The sequence below is a fragment of the Tinamus guttatus genome, unplaced genomic scaffold (assembly GCF_059628265.1).
Source record: "Tinamus guttatus ecotype Peru unplaced genomic scaffold, ASM5962826v1 Tinamus_guttatus_pri_ptg000018l, whole genome shotgun sequence".
NCBI classification, from domain to species: domain Eukaryota; kingdom Metazoa; phylum Chordata; class Aves; order Tinamiformes; family Tinamidae; genus Tinamus; species Tinamus guttatus.
This window is the reverse complement of record NW_028288552.1, coordinates 1490236-1506195: the sequence shown is the minus strand read 5'-3', so window position 1 is coordinate 1506195 and position 15960 is coordinate 1490236. Positions and strand designations below refer to the sequence as shown.

General features: G+C 54.3%; 1 protein-coding gene across 1 annotated transcript; it reads left to right on the top strand.

Annotated features, from left to right (window-relative positions):
• The first annotated feature begins 730 nt into the window (after positions 1 to 730).
• Positions 731 to 15862, top strand: LOC148596279 (uncharacterized). Its single transcript, XM_088523974.1, has 10 exons — positions 731 to 741; positions 1727 to 2037; positions 2081 to 2300; positions 2941 to 3055; positions 3302 to 3475; positions 3569 to 3675; positions 3877 to 4014; positions 9999 to 10083; positions 15627 to 15704; positions 15773 to 15862. The coding sequence occupies exons 1-10, from the start codon at positions 731 to 733 to the stop codon at positions 15860 to 15862; spliced, it is 1329 nt and encodes a 442-aa protein (XP_088380100.1).
• The last annotated feature ends 98 nt before the right edge of the window (positions 15863 to 15960 follow it).

The window sequence follows — 15960 nt, the reverse complement described above, 5'->3', positions numbered from 1 at the left end:
CTCGATAAGGAGAGGTTTGCTGAGTGACAACAGTACCCCAAACTCCGAAAGGAGTTCAAAGGCAGAAGAAGATGCATTAACGTCTGCCATAATGTGTTCTGAAAGGAAGTTTGGCTGCTTACCAGGCCATTTGAGGACTATGCAATCCCAGAGCACCTCACCTAGGCACATGTACATATCTATATTACTCTGGTGTTAATTTACTAATATATATGTATTTTATCTTAGTGTTGGCTTTGTATTGCTTGATGCAGTTTTGATTTTAAACATGTGGTGTACAAAAAGAGCTCCAAAATGGCCCAGTCTTCATAAAAATAAGCTAGTTTGAACTTTGAGAAGAAAGCTGGTCTGGACTGGCTGTGCTTGATGGCACATCCACTGTGAGGACGCAGCAAACCCTGCTGTGGTTTAGGAGGCACCTGTAGCCTTAAGCTAAGACCAAGAGCAATGTGGAGATGACAGCCTCCTGGTTGCTTCCAGTAATTCCAGAGAGATTTGGACATCTGTCAGGGTTTGGCTGCAAAAATCTGGGAATGCTCAATGACCGTGTGAACAATACACTCACACTGCTAGCTGGCCTTCAAAGCTAAAGAGCTAATTTAGTAGTTAAAGAATGCAGTGTGCAGGATGTCCTAGCAATGTGTGCATAGCATGGACAAGTTCCAAAAAAAAAGTCCCGATTAGAAGAATCCCATTCATTTGGAACAGTAATGTACATTTGAATTTAAGGATGATTTCCAAGTAAGTGAGAAGCCAGTGCTTATCTGGTGGCCACTTCAATTACATCCCCAAGAGAAAGATCTCTATCCCCCACACCAGAGAGGCTTCCTCTTCCCCTGAGGGGGGAACACGGCTGCTCCCTCTGGAGTCCTCGTTTAGGAACTTGAGACACAGGCTTCGAGTTCCGTTGCACAGAGCCCAGTTTCTATCTCTAGCACTATGGCAGGTAATACTTACCGGCTAACCACACAGTATCAGCTTTATACATGGCTTGTAAGGCACTGTTGGACAGGAGCAGGGGCAATTAAAGACTTGCAACCTCACTGCAAAAAGAGAGGTGACCTTCCTTATCAGGGATAATGGCAGCAGTCACAGTACCTGTTCTGAGTGTCTTCTTGGTATATATGGACCACTAATAGCACCGTAATCAACAGCCAACTGCGCGCTCCTTTTATCAAATACAAGCTTTGCTATTTTTCCTCCTGCTAACATGTACACATGCAGAAGTGGAGGGAAAAAATCTTCATTCAAACATCTTATGGAAGTATTCCGCTGCTGTTCAGTAGCCTAAGAGCACCTCGGGCTAGCATCCCATCTCACGAACTTATTCCTGCCTCAGTCCTACAAGTAGTAAAATCCAGACTCATCATGAAGGGCATATATCAATATACAAACTAACACCTCCACCCTACTCATGCACTTCAAACATTTAATCGCAATCTATAGTGTGAGCGTGGCTGGGCATTATTTTTATTATTATTTTTGGCTGGTTCTGCTTTTCTGCTCGATTCAGTTGAGTAAATACCGACAAGACGTAAATGGGGATTTTTGTGAAATGAAAGATGATTTTCTACTAATGATAATAACTGGCAGCGCTGGCAGATCTACAACAAGTAGCAGATTCACAATCATAGGAGAACATGAAAAAGATAGTTGAGCGACAACCAAGCTAACAGCGGCGGTGCTCTTTCTCGGGGAGCCGCAGCCCCTTGTGGGTGCGCTGCAGCCCCACGTCGAGGAGCCGCCTGTGGCGCGTGGCAGTGTCACCCCGCGGCGTCACCCCGCCGCCCTGTGACGCCCTCGCCGCGGCTGTTGCGCCTGGCGCCGTCGCCGCGCGGCCTCAGTGCTGCGGCCGCCAGTGCCGGAGCGACGGTCGGCGCGTGCCTCGCTGGGAGCCTCGCTGCGTCCCGGCCCTCGGAGCGCGCCTCTGCTCCCGGCGCGGGGGCTCCGAGCCCGCGACCCCCGCTCCCGCAGCCCGCCGGGGCTCAGCCCCGCCGCAGCTGTCCCGGCCGCGGCCCCTGCTCGGGGCTCGGCTCCTCTGCCCCGCCCGCCCGAGGCGGGGCCGTCTCTCTCTGGCCGTGTCCGCGTCCCCGCCGCAGCATGAAGCGGTTCCTGGCGCTCTTCGGCAAGGGGCGGGGGGCGGCGGCGCCCGGCGGCGCTTCCCTGGCCTGCGTGGGCGCTCGCTACGAGCTTCGCGAGGAGGAGCTGAGCGAGCTGCACCGCGCGGCCGCCCGCGGAGACCTGGCTGCGCTGCGGCGGCTGCCGACACGCGGCCTCGACGGGCGCGACAAGGCCAAGCGGTGAGGGGGGCGGCGCCGGCCGGGGCTTTGCCGGCTCTTCGCGAGGGCCTGGCCGGGCGTGGAGGGCGCGTGTGCTCGAGGCTGCTGCGGGGAAGGCCGGGTGGCAGGCCCTGCCCCAGCAGCACCGCCCGAGGCTGCTGTGCTGCTCTTGGAAAGCCCGTGTCCCCGGCGTGCGGCACTCTGTTGCCACGCAAGCGGTGCTGGCGCAAGCCGCAGGGCGCCTTGGCGAAGGCTGGAGGTGGCCAACCAAGCCTGGGTGGTCCTTGCTGGGCAGCGTGGGTGGTGCTGTTGGAGGCAGCGGGCGGTTGCGCGGGCAGAGGGATGGAGGGCAGCCGCTTGCGCCCGGCAGCGTGGGGCTGCGTGGGCAGACCGCTGTGCCTGGGCGCAGGAGCCCCTTTGCAGGGAAGCGGGTGCGGAGCTGCGGGAAGCGGGTGCTGCGTGGGGTGGGGGTGACTTTTCCTAGCCCCTCGCTCTGGGCTTGGGGTGTGCAGCTGCTGCCGTTGCTGCCGGAATGGGCGACTCTTTCTAAGCTGCTCTTGTGGCTGCGGACAGCGGTGGCCCTAGGCCCGGGACAGAGGCAGGAGCGGTGTGTGCAGCTCGGCGCGTGTGTGCGTGTTAATGGAATGTGTTGCCTTTGTAGGACACCCCTGCATCTCGCTTGCGCTAATGGGCACTCGGAGATCGTGTCCTATTTAGTGGAGAAGAAGTGCAAGCTGGATGCGCGGGACGGCTACAAGAGATCTCCACTGATGAAGGTACGTGGAGCACGGGAGAGCTGTTGAGGGAGGGCTTCCAAGCTGCACCCAGAGCGCTGCGTCTCTGGGGTGATGTGTGATGTTGGGACAGGTGGAGACTGTGTTGCGATTGGCGCAGAATGGGCCCACGTTGCCTCCTCGGGGAAGGCCGGGGTTGCTTTGTGCGGTTGGCCGGCTGTGGGAGCGCTGAGGGAGGGAAACGTAGTTGCTGGGAAGGCTTCCTTTTCTTTGCTGTGTTGCTTGCAGGCAGTGCAGTGCCAGCAAGAAGAATGCGTGGCCATTCTGCTGGCGCGTGGTGCCAACCCTAATCTTGCCGACGTTACCGGCAACACTGCCCTTCACCTGGCTGTCCTTGCTCGTAACACCTCTCTAGCAGGGCAGCTAGTGGAGCACAGCGCCCTTCTCGAGGCTAAGGATAAGGTAAGTGTAGAATGTGGGTGAGGCTGCTCTCGGAAAGAGAGAGTGGCTTTCCCTGGCTGTTTGGTTCTGACTGGGGGCGCTTTATGCTTGCAGATGGGCTGCACGCCCCTTGCCCTTGCCGTGTCGGGTGGTCACGGCGAGATGGTGGAGTTCCTGCTTGGCAAAGGAGCTGATGTGAACGCTCGAGACCAGTCTGCCAGGTGAAGGGCTTGTCCGAAGAGCGTGTCCGGAGGCCCCGTTCCTTCCGAGTTGTGCTGTGCTTCCGTGTAGCTGCCTTTGCTTTGCTTCTGCCTGTGGGAAAGGGGGAAGCAATTGTTGTGGGAGCAAAGAGGGCTGAAAGGCATGCGAGTGAAATGTCTGCGTTGGCTCCGAGCTTTCCTCTCCTCTTTTGGATGCTCTAGGACCCCTTTAATGCGGGCTGCTTCGACTGGGAACAGGAGCATCCTAGACACTCTTCTTCGCCATGGTGCTGATCTTTCCCAGAAAGATGTTGCTGGGTGGACGGCGGAGGAGTATGCTAGGACTTTTCTGCATGCTCGGTAAGTGCTTTAGGTGACGTTAGAGTTGCTAAGGTGTGTGAATGTGCGTGTTGGCTTATGGACGCTCTTGTTAAGAGCAGCAAGGTTTAATGATGTGTGGAGACGTCTGTGGAAGCTGGGCAAAAGGGCATGTTCTGGAACATGTAGTGTCAAGTGTGAACCGGGAGGTTTTCCTTGACTCCACCCCGACTGCTCGGTCAGGTTTCAAGTTGGTGGTGCTGAGCTGAGCTGTGAGCAATAGCGAGCCTGAAAAGTGTGCTTTGGGCAAGTGGAGTGTATACGAGGCCCTCCCCAGAGCAGCGCATGAGACCAAATGCAGAGGTCCTTTCTTCTGCCGCTTCCCCTCGCCCTGGGCCTGTAGCAAGGGGAGCAGGAAGGGCGGGTGTGCGTGGGTATGTGTAACTAGCCCGTGTGTGTCAGCTTGCCAGATGGCTCTGAATAGGCGTAGCGTGGAGAAGCAGTGGCTCGTTGTGTCCTAGAAGAGCCGTGTACAAGGATGCCGTTGGTTTTGGTGACAGTCCTTCCTTTCTTCCTGTCTGCAGCGTTGGTGAAGAGCTGGCAGAGTGCGCGCAGAGGGCGCGTGCAGGCGGCCCAGTAGGCATGGCAGGACTCAGCTCGCCTCCCGGAGCAGGAGCTGCTGCCTCTGCATCGGGCGCCTGTGCTGCGGCCAGCGGAGGTAGGATCCTTAAGCGTGGAGGAACTGCTGGGGCTCTGCGTGTGCGTGTGCGTGTGGTGCGAGTAGTTGAGCACTTCATTAGCTTCCTATCCCGTCAGCGCCCCGCAGCGTTTGCTAACTGTCTGCTCCCAACGCGCGTTTGTCCCATGCTAGTATTTTGTTGAGGAAGCTTAGAAGGAAATGTAAGGGCAGTGTTGATTTTCTTTGCTAATGTCCTTTGAGGGGAAGGGGGTTAGAATTCAGTAGGGTGCGAGAAGTCAAGGGCAGGTTGGGGCCTGCTTTTGTCCCTGCTGTCTTGTGTGACTGTTCCCCTGCAGCGTGGCCTGCAGAAGTGCCTGTGTTAGGTGCTTGTGGGCCGTGTTGACTTCTGAAGGTCTGACATGCTAAGAATTAATCGTGTCAATTAATGTTTTCACAGTGGGAGAGGAGCTTTCCCGTGAATGCTTTGTATGGTGAGGCTTGAACAAGCGCTTTCCCCCAATCCTTTCCCCTGCCTCAGAAGAGGAGAGCCTGGAGAGAGACACAGTCCTTCTTGTCTTAACTTTTCAAGCGTTCAAGATACTGATGACGAGGAGAGCGAGGACAACTCCGTTCCTGCCTCCGAATTAGAAAGACGCCGTTTAGCTGCCAAGGTGAAGTGGCCCAAGAGGCAGAATTTCTGTGGAATGAGTGAGTGGTTTGGAGGGCTGAGCTGTGTGGATTTGAGCGAAAGGGCGCTTGCAGTGCGGTGGCTTTGCTCCTGCAAAGCGGTCTCCTGCCTGGCCCCCTTCCTGCTGCTGTGAGCTACTTCCTCCAAGTCTGGTAGCCGTGGCAGAGCACGCAGCAGTCTGGTGGTCGGGGGCAGAAGAGCACTAGGTGACAAGAGAAATGACCGCACGGTCTTGATGTGCGTGAGATTTCTAGAGAATGAAAGCTGATGAGCTCCTAGATTACCTGTTCCTTTGTCCTGCAGACCTTGCTGTCGGTTTCCAGGAACAAAGGGGTGGTAGAATTGTGACTGATGTGGGAGAAAGGCATTTATTGTTCCAAGTGTGCTGAGATGCTTCATCCCCTGGCTCTCTTGTCCTCCTTGTGAGGTTCCTCAAGTGTGCTCAGCAGGGAGCTCCTGTAGCCGGTGTCTTTGTCTCCTGGCACATGGGAATGGCATTCCAGGCTCACGTGCGCCTGATCTCCCGCTGCCTGTTTCCCCTCTGATGATGTCTCTTTATTTTTGCTGTTTCTCCTGCAGAAGAGGTGTTTGGCACTGGGACTGTGCAGCGATTCTGAGGATTCCGAGGATGATGCTGGAAGGCACCCTGCAGTGCTGGAGATGCAGGCAAGATTTCCTTCTTCTCCTGGTTGCCCTCTTGTCAGTGAGCTTTGAGAGGGTGTCGCAGATGCCGTCTGCGAGGAGCTACTGCAGCACAGGGAGATGTGCTAGTGAGTTGAAGAGTGCCCGTGAGGAAAGGGAGGGAAGCTGGACTAAGGCTGTCGGAGAAGCAGGCAGCTGTTGCTTGTCCTGGGTGAAAAGAAGGGGCAGATGGGGAGTGTGCTCGTGCGTGTCGCCGTGTTGTTGAAGCTGGAGTCAGAGTGTGTCTAGGCCATGCTTGTGAGGGGCAGAGCAGCATGTCTGTGGTGCTGGCTATTGCTGTCTGCCCAAAGGCATTCCTGTGGAAAACCTGCAGGCCTTTCTTTGCAGCAGACAAGAGAGAACTCTCCTGTGTAGTAACCCAGGGAAATGAAGCATTTTGCAAAGTGTGAATTGCCGCAGCAGAAGATGCTTCTTTCTGTTCTTTGCAACACTTTTTTTTTTTTTTCCTGACCTCTCTTAGGAAGCATCGTCTGAAAAGGATGGAGAGGAAGGTGCTGGTGGTCCTCAGGATAAAGATGCTGCAGGATCAGTGGCTGGTGAGAAGGGTGAGTTAGTAAACACGGGTCCTGCTGTGTGTTTGCTCGCTGGGGCTTTCCTGATGGAGGAGAGCAGCAGAGTGAAAGAAGCACTCATGGTGTGCCCTTCCTTCTTTCCCTTGTAGATGTTTCCTTGGCAGCGGGAGCGGAGCAGGAGAAAGACGGAGACTCCCTCTTGGATTCTGAGGTGCTTTCTGTTGGTTTTTGTTGTTGCAGAGGAGCGGGGGAAAGGGTGTGTGTGCTCCTGCATATTTGAATGTAGGTGAATGTAGGCTCAGCCTGTGTCCAGGCTGCACTTCTGAGAGTCTCTGTTGAAGAGGAACAGCCTGTCTGTGAGACTGGGTATTGCTGTGCACAGAAACATCCTCCTAAGGGAGGAGTGCAGGCCTTGTAAAAGAAAAGTGAGAACATTTTTCCCTGTACAGGTACAGGGAATAGAAGTACTTTGCACGGTGTCCTTTCCTGTGCAACGGGTGCTTCTTTCTGTTCCTTCCAACTCTTTTGGCTGGCCTCTTTCAGGAGGAATCACCTGCACGGGATGGGGAGGAAGCAGCAGGTGGTCCTCAAGTTGCAAATGCTGCAGCAGCCCTCCCTGTCAGTAGAGGTGAGTTCAGAAGCGTTGAGCCCCTGTGTTTGTTTGCTCCTTGGTCTGAGTCAGTGAATGCTGGTGATGAGCTGCTGCTGAGATGGGAAAGCCCCAGTTCTGCCCTTGCCAGCAAATGCCAGGGCAGAGGGGAAGGTCAAGTGAGGAAGATGTTTTGTGGAAGTGCTGGAGTGCAAGGAGTGTTATTTCGTGGTGACTTCCTGCCTGTGTGAGGATGTGGGAGGAAGGGTGAGAACACAGTGGTGGGGCTCAGAGTGAGGATGCTCTTGAATGACGCTGCTTTTTCTTCTTTTTTTAAACACTCTAGTAACAGCATTATCTGTCCCTTGGCTGTGGGTGTTGCCTGATGGAGGAGAGCAGCAGAGTGAGAGAAGCACTCATGGTGTGCCCTTCCTTATTTCCCTTGCAGATGTTCCATCGGCAGCAGGAGCGGAGCCGGAGGAGGACAACGATTCTCCCTGGGATTCTGAGGTGCTTTCAGCGGGGGGCACAGTGGGTTCCCCGTGGGAGGATCTTCTCAGGAGGTTGCTCTGGGTGTGGGCCCTGCACCGAGGAGGCTCTGCTCCTTCTTTGGCTGCTTCTGCCACACGTTTGTTCCAGTGAACTGGAGCAGCTTTAGCTGTGTGCAAGCTGCTCCACGAGGCTTGTGAGGAAGCAGGGTCTGGGAATGTCCGAGCTCTCATAGCAAGTGGCCCTTGCATGGGATTTGTAGTGCAATACTCAAAGGGTCCAGATTCTGGCTCTGCAAGAGTTTGGTGGGGTTGCTGTTTCTTTGCCAAAGTATCCATGAAAAGGACAGTGTATGGAATCCTGCAGCCAAGTAAGAAGCCCAACAGCAATAACGTGGGTTTTGACTTGGAGCGCTGTTTTGGGTAAAAAAGTGCAAGGGAGGAAAGAGGCGGAGTTGGACTAAGGTTACTGAAAAGCAGGCAACTGTTGGTTTTCATTGGTGCAAAGGAGAGGGGAAAGGGTGTGTGTGCTCCTGGGTATTGGAACGTGGGTGAAGGCAGGCTGAGACTGTGCGCAGGCTGCGCTTGTGAGGGTCTCTTCAGAAGCAGAAGAGCACATATGTGACATTGGGTACTGCTGTCTACTCAAACGTCTTCTCAAGGGAGGAGTTGCAGGCCTCAAAGAAAGGAAGTCAGACCATTTTTCCCTGTGTGGGTAGAGGGAAGTAGTTTGCAGGGTGTCTATTGCCTGCACAGGGAGTGCTTCTTTCTGTTCTTTGCAACTGTTTTGGCTGGCCTCTTTCAGGACGAAGCACCTGCAATGGATGGAGAGGAGGCTGCTGATGGTCCTCAGGATACAAACGCTGCAGGAGCCCCGGCTTGTGTGCGAGGTGAGTTGAAGGGCACGTTGAAGGCCACGTCTTGTTTGGTGGCTGTGAGGGCCAATGCATGGAAACGGTGCCGTGCTTGTGAGACGGGGCAGCCCCGATTCTGCCCTTGCCACCAAAGGAGAGGGCAGAGGGCACGTCAGCTGAGGGAGGCGTTTTGTGGTAGTGCTGGAGTGCAAGGAGCACTGTTTCTTGGTGACTCGCTGCGCACGTGGGGATATTTTGTGTAGTGCTTTGAGGACCCCTCCGTTGCGATGCGAATGGACTGTGGGTGCCAGACTCTGGAGCGCGAGTTTGGGAGAGCAGCTGCCCGCACGGCTCCCTCCTCCAGGACTCCGGCCTTGCAGAGCCGCGTTTGGGTGCTCGCTGCCCCTCTGTTGGGTGTTGGTTGTAGCTGTGTGAGCTGTCCTGCTGGGCTTGGGCGACTTCTGCTGCAGAGAAGGGCAGGGGAAGGGGTGAGAACACAGTGGTGCGGCTGAGCGTGAGGATGCTCTTGAATGACGCTGCTTTTTCTTCTTTTTTTAAACACTCTAGTAACAGCATTATCTGTCCCTTGGCTGTGGGTGTTGCCTGATGGAGGAGAGCAGCAGAGTGAGAGAAGCACTCATGGTGTGCCCTTCCTTATTTCCCTTGCAGATGTTCCATCGGCAGCAGGAGCGGAGCCGGAGGAGGACAACGATTCTCCCTGGGATTCTGAGGTGCTTTCAGCGGGGGGCACAGTGGGTTCCCCGTGGGGGGATCTTCTCAGGAGGTTGCTCTGGGTGTGGGCCCTGCACCGAGGAGGCTCTGCTCCTTCTTTGGCTGCTTCTGCCACACGTTTGTTCCAGTGAACTGGAACAGCTTTAGCTGTGTGCAAGCTGCTCCACGGGGCTTGTGAGGAAGCAGGGTCTGGGAATGTCCGAGCTCTCATAGCAAGTGGCCCTTGCATGGGATTTGTAGTGCAATACTCAAAGGGTCCAGATTCTGGCTCTGCAAGAGTTTGGTGGGGTTGCTGTTTCTTTGCCAAAGTATCCATGAAAAGGACAGTGTATGGAATCCTGCAGCCAAGTAAGAAGCCCAACAGCAATAACGTGGGTTTTGACTTGGAGCGCTGTTTTGGGTAAAAAAGTGCAAGGGAGGAAAGAGGCGGAGTTGGACTAAGGTTACTGAAAAGCAGGCAACTGTTGGTTTTCATTGGTGCAAAGGAGAGGGGAAAGGGTGTGTGTGCTCCTGGGTATTGGAACGTGGGTGAAGGCAGGCTGAGACTGTGCGCAGGCTGCGCTTGTGAGGGTCTCTTCAGAAGCAGAAGAGCACATATGTGACATTGGGTACTGCTGTCTACTCAAAAGTCTTCTCAAGGGAGGAGTTGCAGGCCTCAAAGAAAGGAAGTCAGACCATTTTTCCCTGTGTGGGTAGAGGGAAGTAGTTTGCAGGGTGTCCATTGCCTGCACAGGGAGTGCTTCTTTCTGTTCTTTGCAACTGTTTTGGCTGGCCTCTTTCAGGACGAAGCACCTGCAAGGGATGGAGAGGAGGCCGCTGATCGTCCTCAGGATACAAACGCTGCAGGAGCCCCGGCTTGTGTGCGAGGTGAGTTGAAGGGCACGTTGAAGGCCACGTCTTGTTTGGTGGCTGTGAGGGCCAATGCATGGAAACGGTGCCGTGCTTGTGAGACGGGGCAGCCCCGATTCTGCCCTTGCCACCAAAGGAGAGGGCAGAGGGCACGTCAGCTGAGGGAGGCGTTTTGTGGTAGTGCTGGAGTGCAAGGAGCACTGTTTCTTGGTGACTCGCTGAGCACGTGGGGATATTTTGTGTAGTGCTTTGAGGACCCCTCCGTTGCGATGCGAATGGACTGTGGGTGCCAGACTCTGGAGCGCGAGTTTGGGAGAGCAGCTGCCCGCACGGCTCCCTCCTCCAGGACTCCGGCCTTGCAGAGCCGCGTTTGGGTGCTCGCTGCCCCTCTGTTGGGTGTTGGTTGTAGCTGTGTGAGCTGTCCTGCTGGGCTTGGGCGACTTCTGCTGCAGAGAAGGGCAGGGGAAGGGGTGAGAACACAGTGGTGCGGCTGAGCGTGAGGATGCTCTTGAATGACGCTGCTTTTTCTTCTTTTTTTTTAAACACTCTAGTAACAGCATTATCTGTCCCTTGGCTGTGGGTGTTGCCTGACGGAGGAGAGCAGCAGAGTGAGAGAAGCACTCATGGTGTGCCCTTCCTTATTTCCCTTGCAGATGTTCCATCGGCAGCAGGAGCGGAGCCGGAGGAGGACAACGATTCTCCCTGGGATTCTGAGGTGCTTTCAGCGGGGGGCACAGTGGGTTCCCCGTGGGGGGATCTTCTCAGGAGGTTGCTCTGGGTGTGGGCCCTGCACCGAGGAGGCTCTGCTCCTTCTTTGGCTGCTTCTGCCACACGTTTGTTCCAGTGAACTGGAGCAGCTTTAGCTGTGTGCAAGCTGCTCCACGGGGCTTGTGAGGAAGCAGGGTCTGGGAATGTCCGAGCTCTCATAGCAAGTGCCTTATTAGAAATGCATAGTGCGTGCTCCAAGCTTTTTCTTCCTATGTGTGTAACTATTTCATTAGGATAGTATTGGAGAGCTGGGTGAGGAGCTTGCTGATGCTCCTAAAAAGCAGTCGCCAGCAGAAGCCTTGCTGGAAGCTGCCCCACGTTCCTGCCGGGACCTGGAGGAAGAGCAAGGGCAGCTGCAGAAGGAGTTGGCCAGGGTTAAAGGCAAGGTAGGCAAATGCCATAACAACAATAATGAGCGTAACAGGGCTGTTCTTCCTCTGTAAATGATGAGAAGGACAAGGCAGCATTCTGAGCACAGGTACAAGTGAGATGTGATGAAGTCAGTAGTTCCGCACTGCCGTAACCCATGAGGGCGGTGGAGCCTTGAGCGCAACGACGTGCTCTTCTTCATGTGCTGTGCTGTGCAGGGCAGTGTAGTTTGAGAGCTGCAGAAAGCGCTCTTTTCCCTTGTCAGTCGGAGCTGTCTGCTTGTAGAAAATCAGGATGGGGACAGGAGAGGCCAATAGGAAAGAGGGTGAAGCACCAGAGTTTGGGAGATTTGACTTGGGAGTCAAAGCAGTGTGTACGATGCTGAAGATGAAGCTCACTCCCATGGTTCCTGGTTTGACAGTTGCAGGAATCGGAAGAGCGGCGTCTCCAGTCTGAGCGGTCTGTTGAGGAGTTGAAGAGAGCCCTGGCAGAGAAGCAAAGAGAATCAATGGCTGCTCCCCAGCAAGAGCAAGAACGTGGCACACTGCTCTTCACCATAAAGCTCTTGAGGGAAAAAGTTGGACGGTGAGGAAGTGCCAGAGTGAAGCAAGGCTTTGCTTTGTGGGCTGGTGTAAAGGCAACGGGATTACCTTGCTGCATCCCAGCAAGGGAATGTGGGACTTGGAGGGAGGCTTTTGCTTGAGATGTTGTTAGTTCACAGTGTGGAGTGGGTATGTGTGCTCTGTTGGGTTCCCATACTGAGCCCTATGTTTCCTTTGAAGGCTTGAGTTTGAAAAAACAGGGCTGGAGGTGACAGCGCGTCATGAGACTGCCAGGTTGGAAGCTCTTCAGAAAGAGCTGCGCAGCTCTGCCTCTGTAAGCGACTCCTGACCTTTCCTTTTCATGAGCTCCTGAGCCTACTTGTGTGTGTGTGTGTGGACAGTTAGAGAAGAGATTGCGTGGCCTTGGAGTGTGCTGTGGAAGGGGAAGTGTCTGCCTGCAAATGGACACGGTGCACAAGTGTGCACTGTGCTGCTCTGCAGAGTGTTTGCCTCATTCTGTGTGTGTGAAAAGGCCTGGTCCAAGTGTGGCTCTCGGGTGGAGAGAGACTTTTGTCCAGAGTCTGACAATGGCTGGAAGGGAATGAAGGCGGGGGTAGGAGTGAGGGGTAGGGAGATGCCTGAGAAAGGTCTGGGTGATGGGAGAAGGGGAAGAAACATAGTAGTCCTTTGGGGAGCTACTTCTCGGAAGAGTCGTGTAATGTAACAGGAAAAGCAAAAGCACAGTGCACGGTGCAAGGCTTTTCCTGCGATGCGTGTCCTTATTCCATCAGGGCAGGGTCAGGGAGCTGGAGCAGGAGCTCGCCGATGCCCGCAGAAAGCAGGCGCTGTCCGAAGCCTCGCTGGAAGCTGCCACGCGTGCTCGCCGGGAGCTGGAGGAGGAGAAAATGCAGTTGCAAAAGGAGTTGGCCAGGGTTAAAGGCAAGGTAGGCAAAGGCTGTGACTAGCCCGAGGACCCTGACAACCCTGTTTTCCCCTGTAACCAATGAACAAGCAGCGGGATGGGAGAGGCCAGTATGAAAGAGGACGAAGCAACAGGGTTTTTCAGAGGTGACCTGCGAGTGAAAGCAGGTGCCTTGAGTGTGTGAAGAGGAAGCTGACTAGCGTGGGTCCTGGTTTGACAGTTGCAGGAGCTGGAAGAGCAGCTTCTCCAGTCTGAGCGGTGTGTTCAGGATTTGAAGAGAGCCCTGGCAGAAAAGCAAAGGGAAGCATTGGCTTTGTCTCAGCAACTGCAAGAATGCAAGAAGGCCTGCTTGGAAATGGAGAGCCTAAAAGTGCTGAAAGACAAAGTGGAAAGGTAAGGAGTTGGCATAGTGAAGCAAGGCTGTGCTTTGTGGGAGGGTGTAAAGGCAACGGGGTTAGCTTGCTGCTTGAGAGCAAGCAAATCTGGGATTTGGAGGGAGGTGTTTGCTTGAGATACCGTCAGTTCACAGTTTGGAGTGGGTGTCTGTGCTCCACTGGGTTCCCATACTGAGACCTATGTTTCCTTTGAAGGCTTGAACTTGAGAATGGGAGGCTGGAAGGCAGAGCTCACCAACAGACAGCTAAAATCGAAGCTCTTCAGAAAGAGCTGCACAGCTTTGCCTCTGTAAGCTACTCCTGCCCTTTCATTTTCACAGGATCTAATATGAAGCCCTGGGTTTGTGGATTAGAGTCATGTGTGCAGTTCAATAACAGCACGTGCATCTGAGCAGATTGCTGGCATTTTCTTAAACACAGATGCACGTGGATGTCTGCAGTCTGTGTTTATGTGCTGTTCCAAGGAGAACAGTACTTGGCCATTTTGAACTCATAGGAAGCCACGAGCTTAAAGACGAGCTGGCAAAGCTTAGCTGTTGGCAGCAGACAGAGAGCAGACATCAGCTGTGCAGAGGCACAGTGGTGTGGACAAAATAAGTTATGTTTAGGTTCACTCTGAAGCCTGAAGCAGCTCTGTAATGTAACAGGAAAGAAGAGAAAGCGGAACCTGTGGTCCAAGCCTTTTCTTCCTATGCATGTAACTATGTCCACAGGACACGGCCAGACAGCTGGAGCAGGAGCTTGCTGAGGCTCGTCGAAAGCAGCTGATGTCAGAAGCCTCTCTGGAAGCTGCCACACGTGGTTGCAAGGACCTGGAGGAAGAGAAAGGGCAGTTGCTAAAAGAGTTGGACAGGCTTAAGGGCAAGGTAGGCAAAAACAGTAACTACCTTAATGAGCCTGACAATGTTATTTTTCCCTGGCAAATGATGAACAAGCAGAGGGCAGTATTCTGAGAACAGGTGCCAGGGGGACGTGAGCAAGTCAGTCATTGCGGCCTGTCATAACCCACGAAGTGGGTGAAAGCTGGAACCAAATGACCTGCTCTTCCCCCTCCACCGGGCAGGGTGCTGTAGTGTGAGAGCTGCAGAAAGCAGCATCCCTCCTGGATAGGTGGGGCTTTGCATGGTCCACGTGAAGCAGCATCTCAGGCAGGTGCTCTGAATGGTCGCGCTGGCTGAGCCTGCACTGGGCCTCACGTCCACAGCGGAGATTGAAGGGCCTCAAAGTGACTCACTTGCCTAGTGCAATAGCCCTGGTGCCTAAGTTTGGCAAGGTCTTTGCTGTGCACTCCCTGTGGAAGGAAGCGGATTGGTGTTGGGGCGGTTTTGGGGACTGCTTGTAGGAAGACAAGATGGGGATGGAAGAGGCTAGCAGGAGAGAGGGCAAGGCAAGAGGATTTGGGAGAGATGACTTGGGAGTCAAAGCACTTGGCTTGTCTGTATGTAAATGCAGCTGAGTAGCGTGGGTGCTGGTTTGACAGTTGCAGGAGTCGGAAGAACAGCGCCTTCAGAGTGAGCATTGTGTTGAGGAGTTGCAGGCGGCCCTGTCAGAAAAGGAGAGGGAAGGAATGGCTTCTTCCAAGCAACTGCAAGAGCTTGTGGAAGCCTCCTTGGAAAGAGCTAGCCTAAAGCAGCTGGAAGAACGAGTGGGACGGTAAGGAACTGCCCCGGTGAAGCAAGGCTTTGCCTGCCGGGGTGGTGTAAAAGCAAGAGGAAGAGCTGGCTGCATGGCAGCAAGCCCATCCAGAATTTGGAGGGCCGTTATTTCACAGTGCTGTCTCCCTGTGTTTCCTTCAAGGCTTGAGCTTGAAAAGGTGAGGCTGGAAGGGAGAAGCGACCAACACACGGCTCGAATTGAAGCCCTGCAGAAAGAGCTGCACAGCTCTGCCACTGTAAGCTCCTCCTCAGCTTTCTTCTTCATGAGCTCCTGAGCCTAGCTGTGTGTGTATGTGGGGACATTCTGGGAAGAGATTTTCCTGGGGAGCCCAGGGGGACATCATTTCTGGCAGTCCGCAGGGGATCGGCTCTGCTTTGTCCCTCTCCAAGGCCTTCTGGTGTTGAGAGGTTCCCTGGCTACTGTGCGGCCTGAGCAGCGTGCGAGGAGAGGCTTTGACACTCATGTGCCGCTTTAACCGCCTGCTGCTTTTTAGCTGTCCTGGTGCTTAAGCCCTCAGGCAGTAGCACTTGTTGCTGCCCTAAGGGCGAGTTAGCTTGCGGAATTGCTTTGGTGCCAAGCAAAGCCCGAAGCGGCATCCTCAGGCTGTGACAAGGGAGACTTCATTGCCAAACCTCTGACACCTTCCCTGTTTACTGACTGTGGATTCCTTGGCTCGAAGGTGTCAATCCATAAAGGAATGGCACAGGCCTAGGCAGTGTTGTGTGCTTGGGCCAAGTTAGGAGACAAGCCCTTAATGAAGGAGAACTGCTCCAGGGCTCAAACTGGGGGTCGATTGTAAAGGAGTAGTGAGATGGAGAAATGTTGGTGGCATTTCGCTTCGCTAATACCCCTTGAATGAGGTGCAAGCGTGAGTCCGGGAAGCATCAGTGTGGCTTTTTTGTTCCTTAGGTTCATAAGAGCCTGGAAGATCTGCTCTCTGCCTTACAGACAAGACACGTGCCTCTGAAAGAAGACAAATATCAGCAGGTACATGAAGGGTTGCTCTGACTTCCCTCTTCCAGTCGATGATTTTCTTTCCTTTTGGGTGCGTGCAGGCAGCTACACTGTTCAAGAACTCTGTAACCTTGAACGCCCAGGACTGTTGCCTAGTGATGGCGGCTGATTCCCCTGAAGCTCGAACTTAAGCTCTGCTGTCCACTGATGTGGATAGCTAAGTACCACCTGCTGGTGCCAGGGGGACAGAGGAAGCTGTTTCTCAGGCTCTTTTGCACTTTTTACTGAG

Coding starts and splice junctions, on each gene's coding strand:
- LOC148596279 (XM_088523974.1), top strand. Junction 2,301..2,940: donor GGGCGCGACAAGGCCAAGCG/GTGAGGGGGGCG, acceptor TTGCCTTTGTAG/GACACCCCTGCATCTCGCTT. Junction 10,084..15,626: donor AGCCCCGGCTTGTGTGCGAG/GTGAGTTGAAGG, acceptor TTTGTTCCTTAG/GTTCATAAGAGCCTGGAAGA.